Below are 21,164 nucleotides of genomic sequence, written 5' to 3' on the forward strand. Positions count from 1 at the left end.
GAGGTAAGCATGTAAAAAAGGAGGGAAAGATTGATGGTTTGACAGCATTTGCAGACAGGCAGAAAGCAGGACTGACAGGTGAGGAGATGTTGAGCCCAGTTATTGCTTCTTTTGAGCTGACCCGCTGCACTTTGTCATTGTGATGGACAACACTGGCACAGGACAGAATGTTTGAGAGTGTATCTTTTATGCAGGATCTCCTGTATACAAAATATCTAAAAACACACAGATAAAGGACTGTTGGTGCATGCATGCATGCATGATATCATGATACATATATATATGTATGCATGCAATGAGCCCCCACATTTCCACACATATGGAAAGCTGACATTATTTTGTGTTACTGGCTTTGTGTTGTATCTGTTTGAGCTGTAACACCTGTTATATTATGACATAACAGCACTTCTTTTTAAAAACATGACCTTCAACAACACTTTTCATTCAGAGTGCTTTGTGTGATGTGTAACATCCCGTGTGTTTTACATATGCCAACAAAAGTATGTGCAACTGCATGTTTCTGTTTCCACACATGCTATCGGATTCAAGATGATGATGACAAATTTTAATGTATATGAATGAATGTACATGTGGTGCAGTTTGTGTGTGTGATAGAAAGTATAAAAATTACAATTTTACACATCTTATGTATATGAGCAAACCCTTGGGTCTCTACAGTGAGCTTGTTTATCTATTACCTCAGGGTATATACCAAGCATCTCAGAGTATGAATCAGTCGAAAGAGGTCCACACTTATCAGTATATCTGGTCTTTTGGACACAGGACTTAAAAGCTATGAAGACATTAAAGTCAGTCAATCTTCAATGGGATTTAAAGAGCTTCAGGGCTGCCTAACCTGCCATGCACATAAGACTTTCTAGTAATTGTGTTTACAAATGTGCTCACTCTGCACAATCTTATTCTTGAAAATTACATTTAATGGTCAGGAAGAAGCTGCAGCTTTGGCAGGAATAATTAAAATCTGTCACTTTTGTGACCTTGTTAATGTATGTCAAAGCTTCAAAGGTGGCATGTTCTATCTCCACCATGATGAAAAAGCAGGGATGTCTTGGTTTCACTGAATCAGGACCATAGCAGGTCATTAAATGACTAGAACAAGTAAACCATAGCATTTCCTAATTCACCATGTCCACTCAGTTTTCAATTTATGTTTCAGGCTGGCTGTTTTGCGGTCAAGTGGGAACATGTCATCTCTCTCTATAACTGAAAAGTTGCAGCTTCAAACAGCAAGAAAAACATCAAATTCACCTGATATTCTGTTCAAGAGTCAGTAGAGTTGTTGCTCTTCATGAAATGTTTTCCTCCTTTGAGTTTTTTGTTTCTTAAAATACTTTGTGATTATTATCATAAGTGATTCTCAGATGTCTGGAGACTACTGGGTGTGTGAAGCTCAGTACGTCTTTACATCTAACTGAGGTGACAAATTAAAGTAAAAGATAAAGGTGTGTGTGTCATTTTCTAGGATGATAAACGCCCCCTTCTACAGGGCTTGAGGATTCACTGAATGATTTGAGGAGCATGGAAATGATTTGAATATGTTATGGGCTTCACAGTCACCAGATCTCAACCACCACCATCAAAACACCAAGCGAGATAATGTCTTTTGGAAGTATGGCGTTTCACCCCTCCAGCAGAGCTCACAGATGTGTGAATTCAATGCCAAGGCATATCTGCTGACATGTGGTGACCCTACGCCTTACTAAGAAATGTTATGTTGGTTTATTTTTTTTAATTTGTCACCCAACTGTATGTAACATCTGCTCCCTGAATGTGGGTATCTGTACTACATTTATTTGCATGTTCACGTGCATTCAGGGTGGTACCTCTTGTGGGTGGCCCTTGCAGTCTTTGCAGATGGGTGGAGGAGAGGAGTAGTGGTGGAAGACAGAACCAGAGAGGTTGTCGATCATCAGCATCTCCCCCTCCAAAGTGTCCTTAATCAGGAGAGATACGCTGTCCAGCCACTGGCTCTCCTGGAACACATACACACACATACACACACGGACACATACACACGGGACGCAGGCCGGCAGACCGGATTTGCACGCAGGCGCAAACATGTGCACATGCGGACATGCGAGGACAAAGAACACGCAGGGAAATGCATACACCGTCATCAAGGGTTATAACAATGCCCATGTGTACACGTTGCTATGCTTTTACACTTTTCATGTACTCCTACAGAAACGCACCCACTGACTCATGTGAAGATTCATTCATTCATTCATTCATAGGTTTTACATTTTATAAGTATTGATTTCTCAAGCACTCTCTTGTTATGTACTATGCATGAATAAACCAGAACAAATCAACTCATTCTTTGTTGGCCTACGGGGCTAAACACTTTTGGAAAATAGTATCTTGATAATATGACTCCAAACCCTCATTAGCCAAGTAACACATAATTTTACTATCAAAGCTTTGAGCAGTGAGAGCGGTGCAATTACATTTGATATATCACCTCAATTAGGCTGTTCAATACCTTGTTGAAACAATTTAAGAGTTAAGCATTTGCTTTATGCTCTGGATATTATTAGGTTTAGAGCCATTTAGACTAAATCACACAAGGTTTTTCTGCAACTTAACTGATTACTCCTTGCTTGAATCTCATCTTCCAGACTGTTTTTTGGGAAAACCAATCTGGAAAAGGAAAACTACTGACAGCAAAAGGAAGGTACTTTCACAATGATTTCTGTGCTTCTTGGCAGGGCTGAGTATTTCACAATGAACTGAATGCATTGTTGCTGTGGCGCATTCATAACAGCCAAAATAACTACATTACATCAGCAGATATACCAAAAGACAGTGTAAAACAAGGTCATTCCTCTTCAATCCCCACACATGCCTATTTTCTCAACGTAGTTCTACAATGCCACTTATAGGACTATACTTAGATGTGTTATGCAAACACACATTACTGACTCATACTGTTATATTACAATCACTCACTGGTCATACTTCTAAAACGAGGGGGCTGAGAATTCAAGAGATGGGTTACTGTATCCCAGAAATATAAATATATCTAGTCTTGCTGGTTTATGAAACATGGATAGAAGCTTTTTGCAGTGCCACATCTTGGCAGAAAGACAAACTGGCAGTAAGGCTGACTCTGCCTTATCCAGCTCTTTTAATACATGCATACTGTATATATACATATATATAAAACAAAACACCACTCTCTCTCACCACACACACTGATGCAGACAGTACAAAGATAGTTCATTCTATGTCGGTGCAGAGTCTTAAAAAGCTATAAAATAATATTTGATTGACTGTAGTGGCCTATGTGCTGGCCTCCATTAATAACTGTATTAGTGGACAACAATAGGGACGTCTGCAGGGGATGGAAGTTAAGAGAGAGAGACAGAGAGAGAGAGAGGAGAGAGAGAGAGAGAAGAGAGTGCTGAAATTAATTACTGCCTCTATCTGACTGTCACTGGCTTGGCTATTATCTCTCCTCTCTTAGTCCCTTGCTCTCTCTTCTTCTATGTGTCTGCTGCTTCTTCTATAGTTTCTCCTCTAGTATCTATGCAATATATTACCAGTGTTTCACCATATTGCAAAAAAAATGACTTTCTGAGTGTAAAATATGAGATATGACAGAATATACAAGTTGTGGTTGATCCAATCTTTCTTGAAATAACTCTCAATCTATGACTCTATTAACCTCCTTAGGTACATATACACTACATCAATTTTATGGATGACTTAAATCATCTGACATTGTAAAACCCATGTTTCAATCTGCCCTGGAAAATGGGACAGTGTTTTGGTTCGAGGACTTGTGAGACTTGTTTAATGCACACACACATATACACTCAAACCCTAAAACCTGTGCTCAGAATAAATTGTTGGTTTGCTAGATCCCTTATTGCATCACTTGAGAGACAGAGGAAAGATCAGGATGGAGAAGGAGAAAGAAAAGAGAGAGAAAGAAGGGGGGAGGATGCTGCCAGTGTGTTCTCCCTGGTCTGCATTAAGTTCCTTTGTCAGCCAACAGTGAGCTAAAAATGGCTCCATGCAGCCAAGTTTAGCTCTACAAAGGTGAAACTCTTCGTGGCAGCCGATGAGTCACCGCAATGTGTGTGTCTGTGTGTGCATATGTCAGACTATCATTAGTGATTTCATAATGAATGTGTGTCTTTTCTGTCAGACTGTGAGTAAAACAGAGTAACTAGTCTCACACACAAATGTAGACAGCAAAATTATCATTTCAAAAAATGGAAACTACACTGAACATCTCCATATTCAAACAGTCTCTTGTGATTACTTAAAGTTTAATAAAGCTTAAATGGAGAAATTTTTTTTTTATTTTATTTTAAAAGCCATTAAAATAATTTCTCTCTCCTCGCTGACAATGTGGGCATGCCTTACTATGACTATGATAGTGAAGAACAAGAAAAAAACATTCTGTCAACGGTAAAATGAAAATGTATTGCCTTAATCCAACTTTCTTCTACTTTATAAGAGTTTGGCTTGATGTGTAAAAATGTTTTTAATTGTCCCCCAATGTTTCTACATCCATATTAATCATTTTTCTCACACAACTCCCCCAGTGCTTGATATTCCTGTTATTTGCCTTTTGCCCCGTATTCCTTCTATTTCCACAATTTGTAAAAGAAAAGGAAAAAAGTCTAAATGTACCGTAAAGATATTGTCAAAAGGATGTGTAATCATGTGAAAGTGGCTGTCACAACACAAAAGAGAAATATGCCAATGGTTCTCCATTCTTTCTTCCAAGTCAGCACAATTTTAACTTTGTGGAAAAATCACTGCATATTGTTTACCTCTTTTGTGCTTTTCCAGCACGCGCACAAAATATGTAATTTCCTCTGCATGAACTAATGCATCAATGCTGTGTAAAGAAAACAAAGCTGACAGACAGCCAGAGACACAGAACAGAAGACTTACAGACAAATATCTCGCACTGTATGTTGTTTGTTTCATACAAAACATAGCCGCACTCACTGATACTGTTAATTAACCTGATGTTAGTGTAATGTGGCCATTAGTTTTACTGCTTTAAATGAGCTCAATGAAATACCTGAGATACTGCCAGGATATGAGAAAATACAGATCAGTTATGTATTGGAAAGAATCTGATCGCATTGGGCTCAATAATAAGGATCACCTGATCGTCTAGGGAAAGAAAAAAGGGCACAGAGAGCGACTAAATCTAGAAATTCCCTTTCTTTTGTACTTAAACACAAATGAAACGCACTATGGGCCGGATCTACTAAGATCCCAATTTGCATGTACTACTTTGTGTGTGCAATCTAGAATTTTGCGTGTGGGGTTGAACTGCAGTTTGTGGGTGATTTACGAAGATTGCCTGTGCAAATGACAACAGGTGCAAAGTCTTGGAGCCTATTTAAATGAGGATTTTGTGTACTCGTCATGGAGACATCACGCTGGAAAAACTACTCTGGGATACACCAGCATTAATGGCAACAGTGCACTGAAATGATCCAGACGCACAGAAATGTAACATTGGAGGAGTTTTGTCACAGAAGGTACTGCATGACTCCTCTGTATGACTGGATTCAAATCCTGCCCTAGTTCATCTAGAAGCTCTAAAATGGCATTACTGGACAGCAGTGCCGGATTCATTTTAGAGGTGGGGGGCCGTGGGGGTTGTTGGATTGAATGACTGTCAGACGCACAGAATTTTGTCACACTGTAGCCTAATGTTGGTGTGTATTTTTAACCACAATCATAAGATCAAGTGGAAAAGACAAGAGTCCCGTAAAGTGTGTGTGTGTGTGTGTGTGTGTGTGTGTGTGTGTGTGTGCGTGCGTGCGTGCGTGCATACATCTCAATTATTTTGAAAAATGCGTTTTCTGTGTCTGGTTTAATCATTTCAGTGTCTCCTTCTAGCAACAATAACTGCAGCTATCTGTGCGCAATTAACCATACAAACCCTTTGCACCTCTCTTTGAGACATGTTAAATATAGACGTAGTTTCTATGAGCAAAATGGCTTTTGGGTTTGATAAATCACTGTGCGTTTGCTAAATTAATATATTTACATTTTCTCCTCCCATATATATGCATATATAAATGCCCCATATTGCATATTCATTATGGCAAACATAGTAACTGGATGCAGACGCACTATTTTGCACCTTTGAAAGACAGCCCTTAGTGTGTTAGTAAATCAGTTTGTACATATTTTTGTGTGTGCAATGAGTTTGCACACGTTTTTATACATGCAAACCTTTAGTAGATCCAGCCCAATATTTCCTGGATATGAAGATACAAATGGCTTAGGAGAGAGTTAGCTCATTTTTTTTTTACCATTTTAGTTGGGAATTGCATATGTGCTCTATTGCTTGAGCACTTGAAAATAAATGCTATTAAGAAACTAAATTAGTATGAGTGGGCATTGCTATCACACATATGGATGTATTTGTGTAAAATATGAGGTAAATCTATCTTTAAAAAGACTGCTGCAGCCCTATAACACCAGCTGAAGGCATCTCTAGTCACTGAGTCAATCTCTATAGGAGTAAGTTAAACCCTATGACCCACTTCGGGAAAAGTCCATTTCTGACCCCATTTTCTGAACAGGCATGTGGATTAAAATATTTTAATGCATGAACCTTGACATATCCATCAACAATAATAAAAGCCCTGATGACCTCCGCTTTCAATCCTGCAGGTCAGCTCAATATCTTTGTGCTTACACACTCACCACCTCTTTTCACTCACTCAGCAAACAAACATGCTAATACACACAAACACACACTCACTTGTGCTGGTGAGTAGAGGGTCCGGCTGGAGTCCTGGGAACCGTACGGTGCTGTGGCGGCCCCGTGTCGCATCTTCCTCATTCCTTCTCCCCTCTCTCCTCTCATGCTTCCTCTGTCCTTTCCTGCCGCGGTGCCTCCAGGCCCCAACCCGGCAGCAACAAGTCCTTTTTCCACCCCCCCACCCCCACAGCCGGGGGCGCCCATGCAACAGAGGGTGCCCTGGGCCAGCTCCAGCTCAATTTCTGCATCCATCTCCGCCTCCTCTTGGGCCTCCTTGTTGGAGTCGTCCAGGTGCTTCATCAGCACAGCCACCACCACGTTGATGAGCACGAACTGGGCGGTGAGCACAAAGGAGACAAAGTACATGGGCGAAATAAACTGAAGGCTCGGATTGCAGGCATAGTCCACATCAGTGCCGTGGTCTGGTGGACACTCCCGCAATGTGTCCTGGTGTTATAGAAGCAGGAGGCGAGGGGAGGTCGGGATAGGGGTGAAGAGGAGGAGAAGAAGAATAAACATCATTAGAAAAGACTTGAATAGAATAAACACACAGGATGTTAAAGATACACAATCTGAAAAAGTACAAAAGATAAATAAGACTTAAAATTAGTGAAGAAGTTTGTGATATTTTATATTGGTGAGACCTTTAAAAGTCAGATTTAATACATTTGTGGTGTTTAATGTGATATTTTTGCATTTTTATCAGACTGCACTGAGGCTTTTTATACTTATCTTTTATTTTTATGCAGAACTATAAGGTCAAATATTTAAGACATTTGCGTCAATAAAATAATTAACACATTGAAATAATTTAATTACCGTAGCAGAAGAAAACTAATTTTGGATAAAGCACACTAGAGAGGAATGGAGCTGTCTTTCTCTCATAAATGTATTGTATTCTACCAATTACTGTGGTGACCAAAATTATTACAACACCAGGCATATAAAGGAGGTTTCATAAAAAGTGCTTTTTTTAAATTTAATTGGCCATTAAAATGAATGACAAATCTACAAACTCATTATTATGCTGTACAAACCATAGAACAGAGTGATCATAAGCAGATTTTGATCATTCTCCTTACAAAAACAAGCATGGCCTAATTCACTGTCAATATCATACAATCATTTTCCGTCACAGAAGATGTTGAATTCCTTTCTGATCACTGTCAGGTGTGATCGTGGGTAAACTGATGGTGATGCATGAATCTTAGGGCACAGGTGCGTGACACTTTAGAATGTACAAGGCCTATCTTACTCATTAAGTAAATATTAAAGTTAAAAATGGATAAAAACAGTTGAACTCATCTGATTTTTGTTGTGCTCATAGCAACCATCTGCATGTTTCATGAACATTAAGAAATGAAAAGGTCAATATTTGCACATCTGTCAGGTGTTCTAATATTTTTGGGCACCACTATAACTGACATCAATCAGAGCTGAGCATCAAATGGATCTAAAACAAGCAGGAATATCAGAATTATAAACAGAAGTCTGTCTTAGATAGCTGTGGATCACAGGGCGTTGGTGCTGCTAGGCAACCAGAAGAGGTGGAAATATAGAGCAAAACATTATTCTGTTTTCCCATAAGCCACTAGATGATTAATAAACCCATTTTAGGAAAAGTCATGAGCCATGTAGATGTTTTATTTTAACATGCTTCTGAAAATGCTAGAGGGAAAAATGTCCCCCCTGCTGATTCTGGTGTTTAATGTTACCAACCAAGAAAATATTCCCACTTCCATTAAATTTCAAAGTGAAAGTATATTATAATAAATAATAAATAAACAATTAGATTAAGTGGATCCATCTAACTTATGTTATTTTAGGCATTTCTTCCGTCTTTTGGAGCATTATTCCTGTGGTTTTCCGCTCTGGTGCACATGCACACTGTTGAGTTCAGTCAGAGCAGAATCAAAGTGACAAGTGTTTTCTGGAGGAAGTACACATATCTCACCCAGGCTGTGACCACACATAACAATTTTAGCCCTCTGAGCTGAAGCTGGTGTTTTCTCTGTAATTTGGCAAGACATTTACACGCTGTGCGCCTTCACACAACATCTCCCGTCTCTGCCTTCACTCGATCCATTTAATTTCTTTGCAAATTTGTTATTTTTTTCACAAGTCTCTATGTGTTTCTCCTGTACTGCTCTCCTTCTCGCTTTTCTGCAGTAATTTCCAGTCTGAAGAGGTGAAAACATAATAAGTGGTCAGTTCTTTTGACCCCTCTCTCATCTTCTCATCTTCCCCTTTTATTACAGTTTGGTTTCCTTTTTTGTCCACTGACATCTTACCAATTTTCCAACCCTTCATTATTTGAATTCTGCCTCAAGCTCAAATCCAGGTTGTTACATGACAGCAGAAATGAAAAATATTTACACTAAGAGATAGCATCTGTGGCCCTCTGGCTCACTTCAAGGCCCACCACCATCCACACTGCCTGTATCCCGCTCATGTTTAATGGTCCACACTCAACACACTAGCATAATCCCTATTCCCCTTGCAGCCTAGGTGTGCAGAGGAGTAGTAATAGCTGCTGGCAGTAGTAGTTTGTTCAGGGAATATTGGTGTTTTGTGTGTGTGTGTGTGTGTGTGTGTGTGTGTGTAATGAGGCACATTCACCCTCCTGCCCATCTGCACTTCAGGTGCTGAGCAAGCACATTTCCTCTGATCAGGAAGTATCACTGGACTGCGACGACAGGATGCATGAAGAACATAGAGGAAGAATCGTCCCCTGTATCTATAGCCTTTTATTTCCTTCTTTTGTCTTTCCTTTATCATACAAATAAGTCAAAATTGTGTGTCCTTTTGCTTATGTAGAGGTAGTGTTGGAGTGTGTTTTATGCTGGAAGTGGGTTATTTACTGGTGAACTCTATCTCTAAGCTAAATTTAACATTAAGAATTGTAATGGAATGGCACATGATTCCTAGATTTCTGCTTGAAATCCCTTTTCAGGACATTTTTGGTGTTGATCAACCTGGTACAGAAACACCCATACACAAAATGTTCCATTCTTTAAAAGTAAAGGCATCTCTTCTAAGCTTTGAAATGATGACACTCACTCTTGTTGTAATAGAACTCTTTCAGTATGTGGACATTTTCATCTCCTCATACTGTTTATTTAAAGGTTCACTGTGTAAGCTTTTGTCATGCTTGTGTGCTTAGGTGAAATTTGCCCATTTTGTGCATTGGAAGCTGGTTTATTATTGACATTAGCTAACTCCATTTCTAAGATAACTATTTTACTTTCCTAAATCTATGACAACAGGGTCAGTTTTTCCATGCTTGGTCCTGCATTGTTGAATTCCTCTCCTCTGCTCCCCTACACCATAAACTGTACATTAATATGGATGCTGTGATGCTAGGAGCACCCATGGGAGCTGCAATGTTGCCTATGTGATGTAATCTGAGAGAGAGGATGTCACATGCACTGACTGACTATTCTTTTTCCCATGACTTTCCCATATGTTTTTTTCTGGATATATGGGCACCTTGGAAACACAGAAGGTATGTTGTTACTGCGGTTATATAGATGAGCGTACCTTCATGATGCCATTCCAGTTATCGCCCGTTGAGACTTGAAATAAGGTAAGGAAGGCCATGCCAAAGTTTTCAAAGGTTGCGTGACGACTCATACCCTCACACGGGTAGTCTGCATTGCAAACTGTGGGAAAGTGTGAAAAGAGGAGGTTTGGGTGGAGGCGGGGGAGAAGAGAAAGAAGACACAAACAGGATGGGGATGAAAGAAGAGAGGAGAAAGAAAAGGGATCAGGATGAGAGCAGGGATAACGAAAAAGAGAAATTAATACTGATAAGAAATCATGGGAATTTTACACACAGTATTTAATGTGACATTTATCCTCAAAACTCTAGTGAATATGCACCATTTCTGTCACTAAGCAGCCTGTAGTATTACTGTCCAAACAAGACAACTTGCTGTACACACAGTCCATCTTAAATCAGAAGCAATGTGACCAAACACTGTGTTTGTCTTTGAGCTTGTATCCCAAGATAATCTGGGAATAGCCTCAAGAAAGCAATACTTGCATTTGCCACTAATCCTTTTTCCTGCCAAGCAGTAAAAAGCAATGTTGCCACTGGCTGTAACTGCAGCACAAGGGAATTATGGCAATTCGAAAGATAGATCTTCAAACTTTAGCGTGGATATTTTAGGGCAGTACTTGTGTGTTACATCAGACTGGGTTTATTCCCTAATGGTTGTCTGACTGCATAAAAGGAAAACAGATGAAAATAACCAGAGCACATAACATGGGCATATGGATGCTATTAAAGACTTTGCAATTTAATGTAAACAAATATTTTTAATTAAGATGCCAGGTGTTAAGGTACAGAACGAAATGTGTGTTGTAGCATCACAACAGACTCTACACTCACCAAGTTCTCCAAACAGCTCTACTCCTAAGGCGGCGTAGATGAAAAACAGCAGCATGAAGAGCAGGCCCAGGTTACCCACCTGCAACACAAACAGGAAAACCTCTTATACCACGCACACAAGATAAGACCACTGACGGCCTTTTACACCTGTAACGACAAAGAACTCCTCAAATCATGTTATGGCTAGATTTTATAGACAAGAAGTAAAAAAATTCCAATCCACAAGACAAGACCTGTCCTTTTTACCTCTCCCCTCCTTTTTTAATTAAACATCATCTAAAATTATCTGTAAAGAGTTATTTAAAACTATTTTAAACCATGTAAATAAATATGGTTCTTACACACTAAAAGCACATTTTTAAACAACGTTAAAGGTAAGGTAGGAGATGTTTTCCTGGCGTATTTTTTACTACATTGCTTAAAATCCCCTTCACGCCCCAATTGCAACCAATTATTTACATGCTCTAACACAAAAATAAAAAAAGTTTAGTCACCTGTGGAATAGACAGGACTGAAAAAAACAACATCCAATCACTTTAACTGGCCCATCGAAGTTAAAGTGGCCCATTGAATGGTGATATGTCTATCAAAGTTAACTGCCATTTGTCCCTCCCCCTTCCCCCTTCTGTGAGTACAATCCGGTACTCTGGAGGCCTGGCTGCAGGGGGAAGTCTGAGGAAAGGGGTTTGGACTTCTGAATTGTGTATTTTCGTAATGTAGCTTGCTTGAACCGTTTCTCCAGGATCTCCTACCCCACCTTCAATTACAAACCTGACCTACTGTCACCATTTAGGCTGATGTTAAGGTCCTTTATTTACACATCCAGACATATCAAACCATTCCCATATTCTGATTAATTTAAAGTACAATAGTCATTGTCCATTACCCTGAAAAGCCTTTTCATCACCTCAAAGCATTAATCGTGATGATCATTATCATTATGATCATGCACTCAGGGTAAAAATCTAAACTGGGTACATGTATACAGTCTAGTATTCACTGGCTTTTACACTTGTCTGGCACCACCGTCCCACTGTAAGGGAAAAGGACTGACAGTGAGTTGCATTACACTGGTCTATAATCATTTATTTTTGCCTTTTCTTAAAACTTTAATGAGATAAAGTTACTATCTTATTGCATACAATATTGCACCTAATTGCAACCTGGCAGCACATACTGTTTTGCACTGCTACTGCACTGGACTGCACATACTGTATTTTACATTTCTTTCTACATACATTGTACATGGTCTGATACACTAATTCTTTAGTGCTTTTATATTGATGTGCATATTCTTCAGTTTTTTTTTTTTTTTTAATATTTTCTCTTTTTTATTTCTATCTCGACGAGAACTACCTCTACGAAAATTTTCGTTATGTGCGCATAACGACAATAAACATTCTTGAATCTTGAATAAACTGAACAACAAATGATAAAAGTGCTGGTTACCTGATGCTTTCAATATATATATGATAAAGTGCTATTACAAGTACACTTCATGTATTTACATAATAGATTTATAAATCCTCCATTAGAAAGAACCTAAAAAGTGAATGTAATGATCAGACAATGTTTTCAAGTAGATCTGGTAGCTCTGAGACAAACATTCGTGTTGAGTAAAACCCATTCTCTCATAAATTCTTAGAATTTCAAATTTTGCCCCAAAACTGTATCTTGGAAATTACAGTCAACCAGCATTTTTTGACTTAATGTTTCTTTATTTGTGACACATTCTTGGTAATGTTTTTCTCTTCCTCTGGGGGTAGTTTACTTGTAGACCAGTGTTATACTCCACATTCCATGTCTAATTGGATTGAGATCACTCCACCCAATCGTAAATGGAGAAAATACTCAATATTTATTTGCTACTTGGTAGAATTTGACCATTGAATAATGTATGTGCATTTTGACAGTTCCAGACCTAAAATGTTTACACATCAGCTGAATGTTAGAGAGAACAAGAATGTTGATAATGTTCTTCAAAAAGTATCAGTATTCGGTTTCCTGTGCAAATGGAAAGTCCGACGTGATTATGACTGAATTTAGATTAAAATAAAATGAATTACAATGGCATATCAGGCCAGTGTTATTATTAAATTTACTGTAAATGTAGATAAGTATGCTCAATAGCATGCCACATAGTCTGATGTGTCTTGTTAGAAATAACTGAGGTAATTTCCTCACAGCCTTTCATTCAGAGTGAAATATTTGTAGTTTTGGGGGTTTGCTATGATTGTATTTCTATGTTGGTGCTATTCTGCCTGGAGTGTTGAAGAGGCTGAGTTTCATAATGGTGTAATAAGGATAAATGCACTTTTAACAACACCTGTAGGGCATTTTCATTCTTTACTAGTGATTCTGATCGTAGTAGAAAAGTGGAAGGAGAGAATGGGGAATTGTACTCAATAGTAAATTTTATGCAAATGTTTAATATAATAACTCCCTCTACTACTACAAGGTTTTGCACACATTTCTTCTATCATGTTCTATCATGTTAATGATTTGAGGACAAGGGCAAACATTTGAATTGTATTCCGTTTTAAAGCTAAATCCATAAATAATAGCATAATCTGTTCTTATTTCAGTGCAGTGCTTATTTCTGATCTGTTTTCCTGAAGTCCACATCTGCCACCGGCTACTCTGGAGGTTTCTCAGCCATTTCCAGAGAAGAGATTAAACAACTGGCTCAAATTTAGTGTCAACATGGCATGCTGGATGGAGGCTATTAGAGTAAGTGAACAGCATGTTGCAGCCATTTTGCATCAGTCAGGGAGGAGAGGGTAATGGTGGATGCTAGTGGGGGAAATTACTTTGTCTTACTGCGTCTTTACCAAGACAGGCCATGGGAAAACACTTGTTTTAACATATCAATGAGCTATTAAACTTACTCACCCATTTAGTGTAAGTCTGCGGATCCCTCATTACGTCTTCATGTCCTGTCATGGCTTATTAAATACATAAACTGCTTGTGGAGCTTCTGAAGCATTCAAATCGCGTTTTATCTCGTAACTTATTATTCTAGCAGACATCTATCCCAGTGCGCCATGAAGGCCTTATTCATATCTTCCTCCTTATACCAATTTGCCTGTTCCTTTGTTCAGCTGAATCCTGAAACCTTTGTTCAAATGTCAATACCGTCCTCAATATCCTATGTGATGTAACGTAGAAAAGCTGGCAGCTTGCCATTTCATTTTCACTGTGAAATATAGTGATATCACCCCAGGTTAAATCTGTTGCCAGGTGTGGGAGTAGCATTCTCACTTGCACTCTTCCAGTATATGCATTCACTCCAATACGCATATAGAGACACCTCCTGGAACTGTTTAATTAGCCCTAGTTTTAATTACCTCCCCTGGTGCCCTTGGGATAGAGCAAAGGGCTCAATGTTAATGAGAGGGGGATCAATAGAAAAGAAAGACAAGGAATCTGTTCTTCCTCACCTCTGCCTGCCCTTATTTCACCACACCACCTGTTTCCCTGTTTGCTTCATCTTGCTTTTTAATGGTCACTGTGTGTTTATGTGTCTGTGTGCCTGCACGGCCATAAATAAGGTTGTACACCTGTCTTTGGGCCTCACCTGTCTGTCTAGACAACTGTTTTCCCTTCTTTTTTCTCTTGGTAATGTAATTAGAACATCAAATTTCCTAATTCTAGGAGAAAGACATCAGTGTGTAGTCAATAGGTAAAGGTTATTGATTCAGTAAACACAGGGACATTGACAAAACAGGACAAGACTCAATTTCAAAACAGAACCGCAGGACACGATAACGAAATTCAATATCTGCCAGATGTATGCTGCTTGGTTTTATAATCTAATGTGGCATTCTGTTGCTAAAATGGATGAAGACACATCTCTAAGTCAGAGTATCGGGCTAAAAAGCATTCTCAAACATCTGAAGGAGCTGAACTTTAAGTGCAGTGTAATGATTTTGGCACTGGGACAGCGTAAAAATCATCTGACTTTGTGGATGGTTCACCACCAAATGAAGTACAGACTGATTTAAGACGCCTGTGCTGTTTGCGGCACACTGTGGTCTCAGTGGGAGTCTCTGGGTACTCTCCATGGTGCTGAAAGTGAAAACAAGACAAAGCCTTTGTGTGTGAATGTACGCACCCATGGAGTGTGTGTAAAAAGTGTGTGAATGCTTATCTCCCCGTCTGCAGCATGAATGAGTCACCTATTAGAGTTGCCTAAAGGCCAGGAGACTTTGTGGGTATTGGCAGAGACGGGCCAGCTCTTTCTCTCTCTCTCTAGGAATGTGACTGTGATTCTTCAAAAATCTGAGTGTCTCGGTGTGTACCTGAGGCAGGGCTTGGACCACAGTATCCAGCAGGGCTCTCATTCCTGTTGCCATCTTCAGCAGCTTCAGCACTATGCATGTGTGTGTGTGAGAGAGAAAGAGAAAAAAAAATTAAGCTCAAGCATTTAGGGGTAAATCCCTCAGGTTCAATTACAGACTAAATGGGCAACATTAAACTGTGAAAAGGGCAGATTTTAATTTACAACCCAAGTTAACACATGTGTCTCATAACAGCTGTTACATATTTTAACACACCACTTTGGCCAAATCAGTATTCTACTATTCTGATTTATAGGAGGTAACATTGAGGTATGACCATGTGCATATGGGTGTTCATGATGAATATGAGTAGATGTACCTCGTGCTATTCTCAGTACTCGCATGATCCTGATGATAGTCGGGTTGATAGGTAGGGCAGCACTGATTTCAATCTCCTCTAATATGATACCCATCACTGACAGAAGAACAATGGCCAAGTCCAACTGGTTCCACCTGACGCAAACACATACATATTATAAACATGCAAATACAAAGCAAATACGCAGAGAAAAATCTACAATTAAATGACAGCTATCAGTCAAAATGTTTGTTCAGGGCTACAAAAGGGACACATTTGAACAGATTATTAAAAAAATATAAAAGTAGGAAACACATAATACATACATAGAAAAAGTTGATTGGATTTAATTAAGCACATAGTTCAGATCCTGATTTGATTATCATTTGTTAAACAATTATCAGTTTGTACAGAACACAAAGATTAAACTGTGTTTCAATGGAAAAAGGTCACAAGGTCTGATGAGTCTAGACTGACCCTGTCCCAGAGTGATGGATGCATCAGGATGAGACGAGAGGTGGATGAAGTGATTACCCATTATGTCTAATGCCTACAGTTCAAGCCTGTGGGGGCAGTGTTATGATCTGGGGTTGATTCAGTTGGTCAGGTCTAGATTCAGCAGCATTATGTCTCCAGAAAATTGTAATGTAAATGTATAAATTTGGCATAAGTGCATCGAAATGATGTCACGGGAAATGTGCCATAATCAAACACAAGCTAAGGAAGTATTAAGAGTGTGGGACTTTTCCTCTGGATTGTATTGTACTGCATTCTCTGTATTTCGGCATGCAGAAATGCCTTCTTTTGGGATATTTCCAAACTATACAGGTCAAAGTCATTGGGACAAACCACAAAGACAAGGATTGCAAGCATCCTTTCTGAAGCTGAGACTCACTTTATATAGTGGTATGCTTGCAAATGTAGAGTGTTAGTTCTCTCATTGAAATGCACTACCTCTAGTCAGTCAGTCAAATTAAAGCACACTGCTCTAAGGAAGAATAGTCTGAATACCTTTCATATTAGGTCCTAATATTTGCCTTGTGAAATCTGGCAGCGTTCAATCTTAATTCAAATTATTATGAAGAACTCTTAATAAAATAAGACGACAATCAGCAATGACATTCCAGCTCTATTGTACTGTTAAAAAGTAATCTCACTTCACTTGATTAACTGTTTACAGCCATTGCATTATTTATTTATTTATTTTTTTGTAACTCATATTTTACAACTAACCTTTCCAAGACTCTATATACTGTGTGCGAGTGCATATATTTACACCGTTGGACATAAAGTTGGAATAAAATATTTTTACTTCTTCTCTTGAAATGATTATGACAATGTGATTTATTCTTGACAGATAAAGTGTAACTTGGACTCAGTATGTAACCATTGGTCAGAGGTGATTGCTGATGTGTATAAATAGGAATAAAAAGAGGAATCTGACTGAAAACTAAATTATTCCAACTTTATGGCCAACAGTGTATCCATGCAGACAATACACACACAACATTCAGCTTTTTACTTGTAAAAATCCCAAGTCAATGTCACAGCACTATATGGGAATGACATGAAGTTAATTACTTTTAGTCCTCAATAAATCCATCATGTGCAGCAAATGCTTATTAGACATTTTCGTTTTAAGTCTTGAGGACAGATAAAGGGCAGAAGATGCCCAATCAGATAATAATGGTGGGAAATCAGTGAGTTTGAAAAGACCAAAGTCATCCCAGCCTTTGACTGAAGGACACAAGGCAGGGACTGTCCTCTGTTGCGACTGCGTGAGGCCCGAGCATAGGTTAACTTCTTTGTTTCCATTTTGGTCGACTTATTTTAAACGAGGACCGCGGTTGTAGCCCATAGAGCCAATTTAGTCGGAGATGAGAGCTGCTTTGCTCATATTTAGAAAGTCACATTCCTTCCATAATGATCATGAATATAAATGAAACAATCTGAGGCCCTACAGTTGAGTTAAATGCGTGTTGAGCTCCGCTGTCAGCTTGTGTCAGCCAAGACACACACACACACACGCACGCACACATACACAGACAAACGCACCTGCAGTTCAGTTAGTGGCACATGTGGCAGTGTGTTTGTGTGTTACCTGCTACTCCATTGACCCAGTTCTAATGCTGGCCCGAGAGTCACCCCCGCCTATAAATCACACTATGCACAATGACTGCTCACGGCTGTTGCTGACACTACATAAAAAGAGACAAAGTGTCGGCTGATAACCGAGTGATAAATTCTCTCTATATCCGCCCATCTCTTTCTCATTTCATCACTCATTTGTCCTCTTCCTTTTCGGTCTTTGATCAGTCGAGCTTCTTTTGTATATATCCTCCGTCTCTTCGCCCTCTCTCTACCTCTGCTACCTTATCTCTCTCACTCTTGCTATTCGTCCTCACCCTGTCTCTCTCTCTCTCTCTCTCTCTCTCTCTCTCTTTTTCTTGGCAGTGTAATATAAGCTCTCAAATCCGTTTCTTCCTTAATTAGGCACCACATATCCCCGAAAAGAATAAGACATCAGTCTCATCACTGTGCACCTTTGGGTGAGTGACAAATCAATTAGTCTGGGAAATGAATGAACGTGGGAGTGAACAAATCAGCACTAAAGTCTGTTTTCCATAGAGGTCAAACAAATGTCAATACAGTGACTTCAGGAAATAGACAGTGAAGTACTGTCACTTATAGAAAACTAACAGACTATTTGTTTTTGATAAATTATGAATGACACTAACTTTTCTTCACCTGTTAAAATCACTACTAACTGAGTATTAACTATGATTTACATTTTTATTATACACTATAATACCATGCTGGACAAAGGACGCAAAAACTGCATATAATTGGGGTTGTTTTTTTTGTTTTTTTAGGTATAATGAGGATATCTTTACTTTCTTCAACTGTGGTTCTCTTTTAAAGAAACTAATGATGTGAGATAACTGTCAAAAAACTGCACATTCGACGAAATATGGTTTAATACGCCTCGGAGCCAGCTCGCATATTTCAACATATTTCATGATCCGCTATATTGTCAAAGCTCTTCTTCTCTTTGCCATTTATAATGATCAAAGCATAAGGCGGATTTGTACAGCCATTACACTTGGAATGAAATGACTGCACATTGTAGCACTATTTATATTATATGTTATTTTAAAGAGATTACGCCATGGGCCTGGAGTCGTGATGCTTTAGTGTTACATTTTTCATATCAAACGCTTCAGCGTTATATTGTAATTTTTTTGTGTCATTACATCTTTGGGTTTTTATAATATGAAGCTTATTTTTATAGACTCTAATCCATAACATCATGTCCTGTCATTTCCTTTAAATTACACTACAGGCAATATTTTGGACATAATATTGACAAATCCTTCTGTACAGTTTGGCATTGATAATAAATAGTCTTATGTTAAAATTATTCTATACTTATCACGTGGATACAGAGCTACAAATACATAAACAAACATACATTTACATAGAGACAGAAAAGGACATCCGCTCGTATACAACCACAGTGCCACACCAAGTGTAGACTCGCACTGTACCTGTCTTTGAAGAAGCGTCGGAAGCCGAAGGCGATGAGTTTAAGCACTGCTTCCAGCACAAAAGTGGAGGTGAAGAAATAGTTGCAGTACTTCAGGGCGAGATCCAGAGACTGGTGAGAGAGAGTAAAAAAGAGGCATCTGTGTCTGTGTTTGTGTGTGTGTTTGAGATGGGGAAGGCTTGAGTATCTGTAGCTTCATCTGGGAGAAACTGTAAAACTGGAATTGTTCCCATTGTTTGTAGAGTAAAATCAACCATGCCAGAGGCGAAAAACAGAACATGCTCCATTCTCAGCATTAGTGTTATGTCTCCTAACAAACACATTCTAAACAAAACTATGTTCATAGTTTATTCAAATATTCCAGAGGTACAGTATGTGTTACTGTCTTGGATATTCGGTCCAGTTTCTCAGTGTTCCAGACGCTGGAGACTGTTGTGCCAGCGGTTTTCTCCTTCCACAAATAGAATATTTAAAACACAGGCCTCTAACAAGTGAGAGATTGCCAAATGTCAAAACCAACAGCTGACAAATACAGCCCAGACCTGTGATATTTATCCGATGCTGAGTTGCTTTGAGAAAGCTCCATTTTAAAAGGTCAAACGGGCATCTTATCTCAGGATAATCACTTTTGTCTCCCTCACAAAAATATACTATGAGGCATTTGAACCTCCATTCATCACACATGAATGGACAGAAACATGTGTGATACAGCAACTCTGACAGCAGCCCACATCAAATCAGCAGTGCAATCACAGCCCCTTTGTATGTGCTGCACCTACTCACAACAGTCTACAGAGCCTAAATACAGTTTCATAGTGGGTGACCGGCTAGTGGTGTCGCTGCATTTTTTTCAAGGGTTATTTTTGGGTAAAAGCTGTGGTAGGTGGAAAAATCCAGCCCGTTTTTTTTTTTTTTTAATGTGGAAAAGATACTGCACTACTTGTTATTACTCAAATTGCATCTATTAACACAAATATACCACTGTTCTTACATGAGGTTGATTGTAGTGCTCCAGAGACATAGTGATGACATTGATGCAGATGATGAAGGTGATGATGAGGTCCAGGTAGTGGTTTGTGCACAGTGTGTGGATCATCAGGCGCATGTGGCCATAGCTGGCATAGTAGGGGAGCTTCTGAGCCTCTGTTGTCAGAAAAAGAGATTAATGACATTTCACTGTGTTCACTTCTAATTGTATGTCTCTCCATTGTGGAGAGTTTGCAATGACTTTAAACCTTCAGGCCATAACTGACAGAATGGAATTTATCTTTAAGCCAGTTCCAGAGATCTTGTTTTAATGCCACTTCAAATGTACAACATATCATCTTATGTGTTGTAGGATTGTTCCATGAGGGAGCTGCTCTTCACTGAGAAATGGGAATATAGTTGAAATCACTTCCAACAGAAAAAAAAAAAAAAAAAAAACTACCTAAGCAATCACAACACTTTCTGTTCATGTTTATGAAGATCAAACTTTATTTCCATCTTTCTTTCTACTGAATAATATTTATCAGCGTTACTCACACCTCTGAACGCCATCGTAATGTAATTTTCGATGTTGGGCGATGGTATGAAACTGATCCATACCATATATGTTTGTACGCTGTAAAATATCATTTGGCCTATTTGTTGTGCTGACGTAATATTCTGTATTAGAACTACAAGTGAATACTCGACTTGTGATAATGCAAAAATACAAGTTAAAGATGTCTCAACTCTTGGCTTGAAAATCTTTGTCTAACTTAGTAAATTCTGTTGACTTAACTTCAGTGACAGTTCAATAGAGTAGGCAGAGTTAAGCCCTGTATCATCAC

The 21,164-nt window shown here is 38.9% G+C and overlaps 1 protein-coding gene across 1 annotated transcript in view; it reads right to left on the reverse strand.

The window, feature by feature from the left end:
• Window positions 1–21,164, reverse strand: part of cacna1ia (calcium voltage-gated channel subunit alpha1 Ia) — a 237,764-nt gene that overhangs the window by 15,956 nt on the left and 200,644 nt on the right. The window contains exons 25-32 of the mRNA XM_030141341.1: window positions 20,342–20,493; window positions 19,352–19,461; window positions 15,825–15,958; window positions 15,467–15,537; window positions 11,166–11,244; window positions 10,313–10,434; window positions 6,773–7,219; window positions 1,845–1,994 (exon numbers count right to left, since the gene is read on the reverse strand). Coding sequence (XP_029997201.1) covers window positions 1,845–1,994; window positions 6,773–7,219; window positions 10,313–10,434; window positions 11,166–11,244; window positions 15,467–15,537; window positions 15,825–15,958; window positions 19,352–19,461; window positions 20,342–20,493 — 1,265 coding nt within the window. The remainder of the gene's footprint in view (window positions 1–1,844; window positions 1,995–6,772; window positions 7,220–10,312; window positions 10,435–11,165; window positions 11,245–15,466; window positions 15,538–15,824; window positions 15,959–19,351; window positions 19,462–20,341; window positions 20,494–21,164) is intronic.

This window comes from Sphaeramia orbicularis, chromosome 8 (assembly GCF_902148855.1).
Source record: "Sphaeramia orbicularis chromosome 8, fSphaOr1.1, whole genome shotgun sequence".
In the NCBI taxonomy this organism is placed as follows: Eukaryota; Metazoa; Chordata; class Actinopteri; order Kurtiformes; family Apogonidae; genus Sphaeramia; species Sphaeramia orbicularis.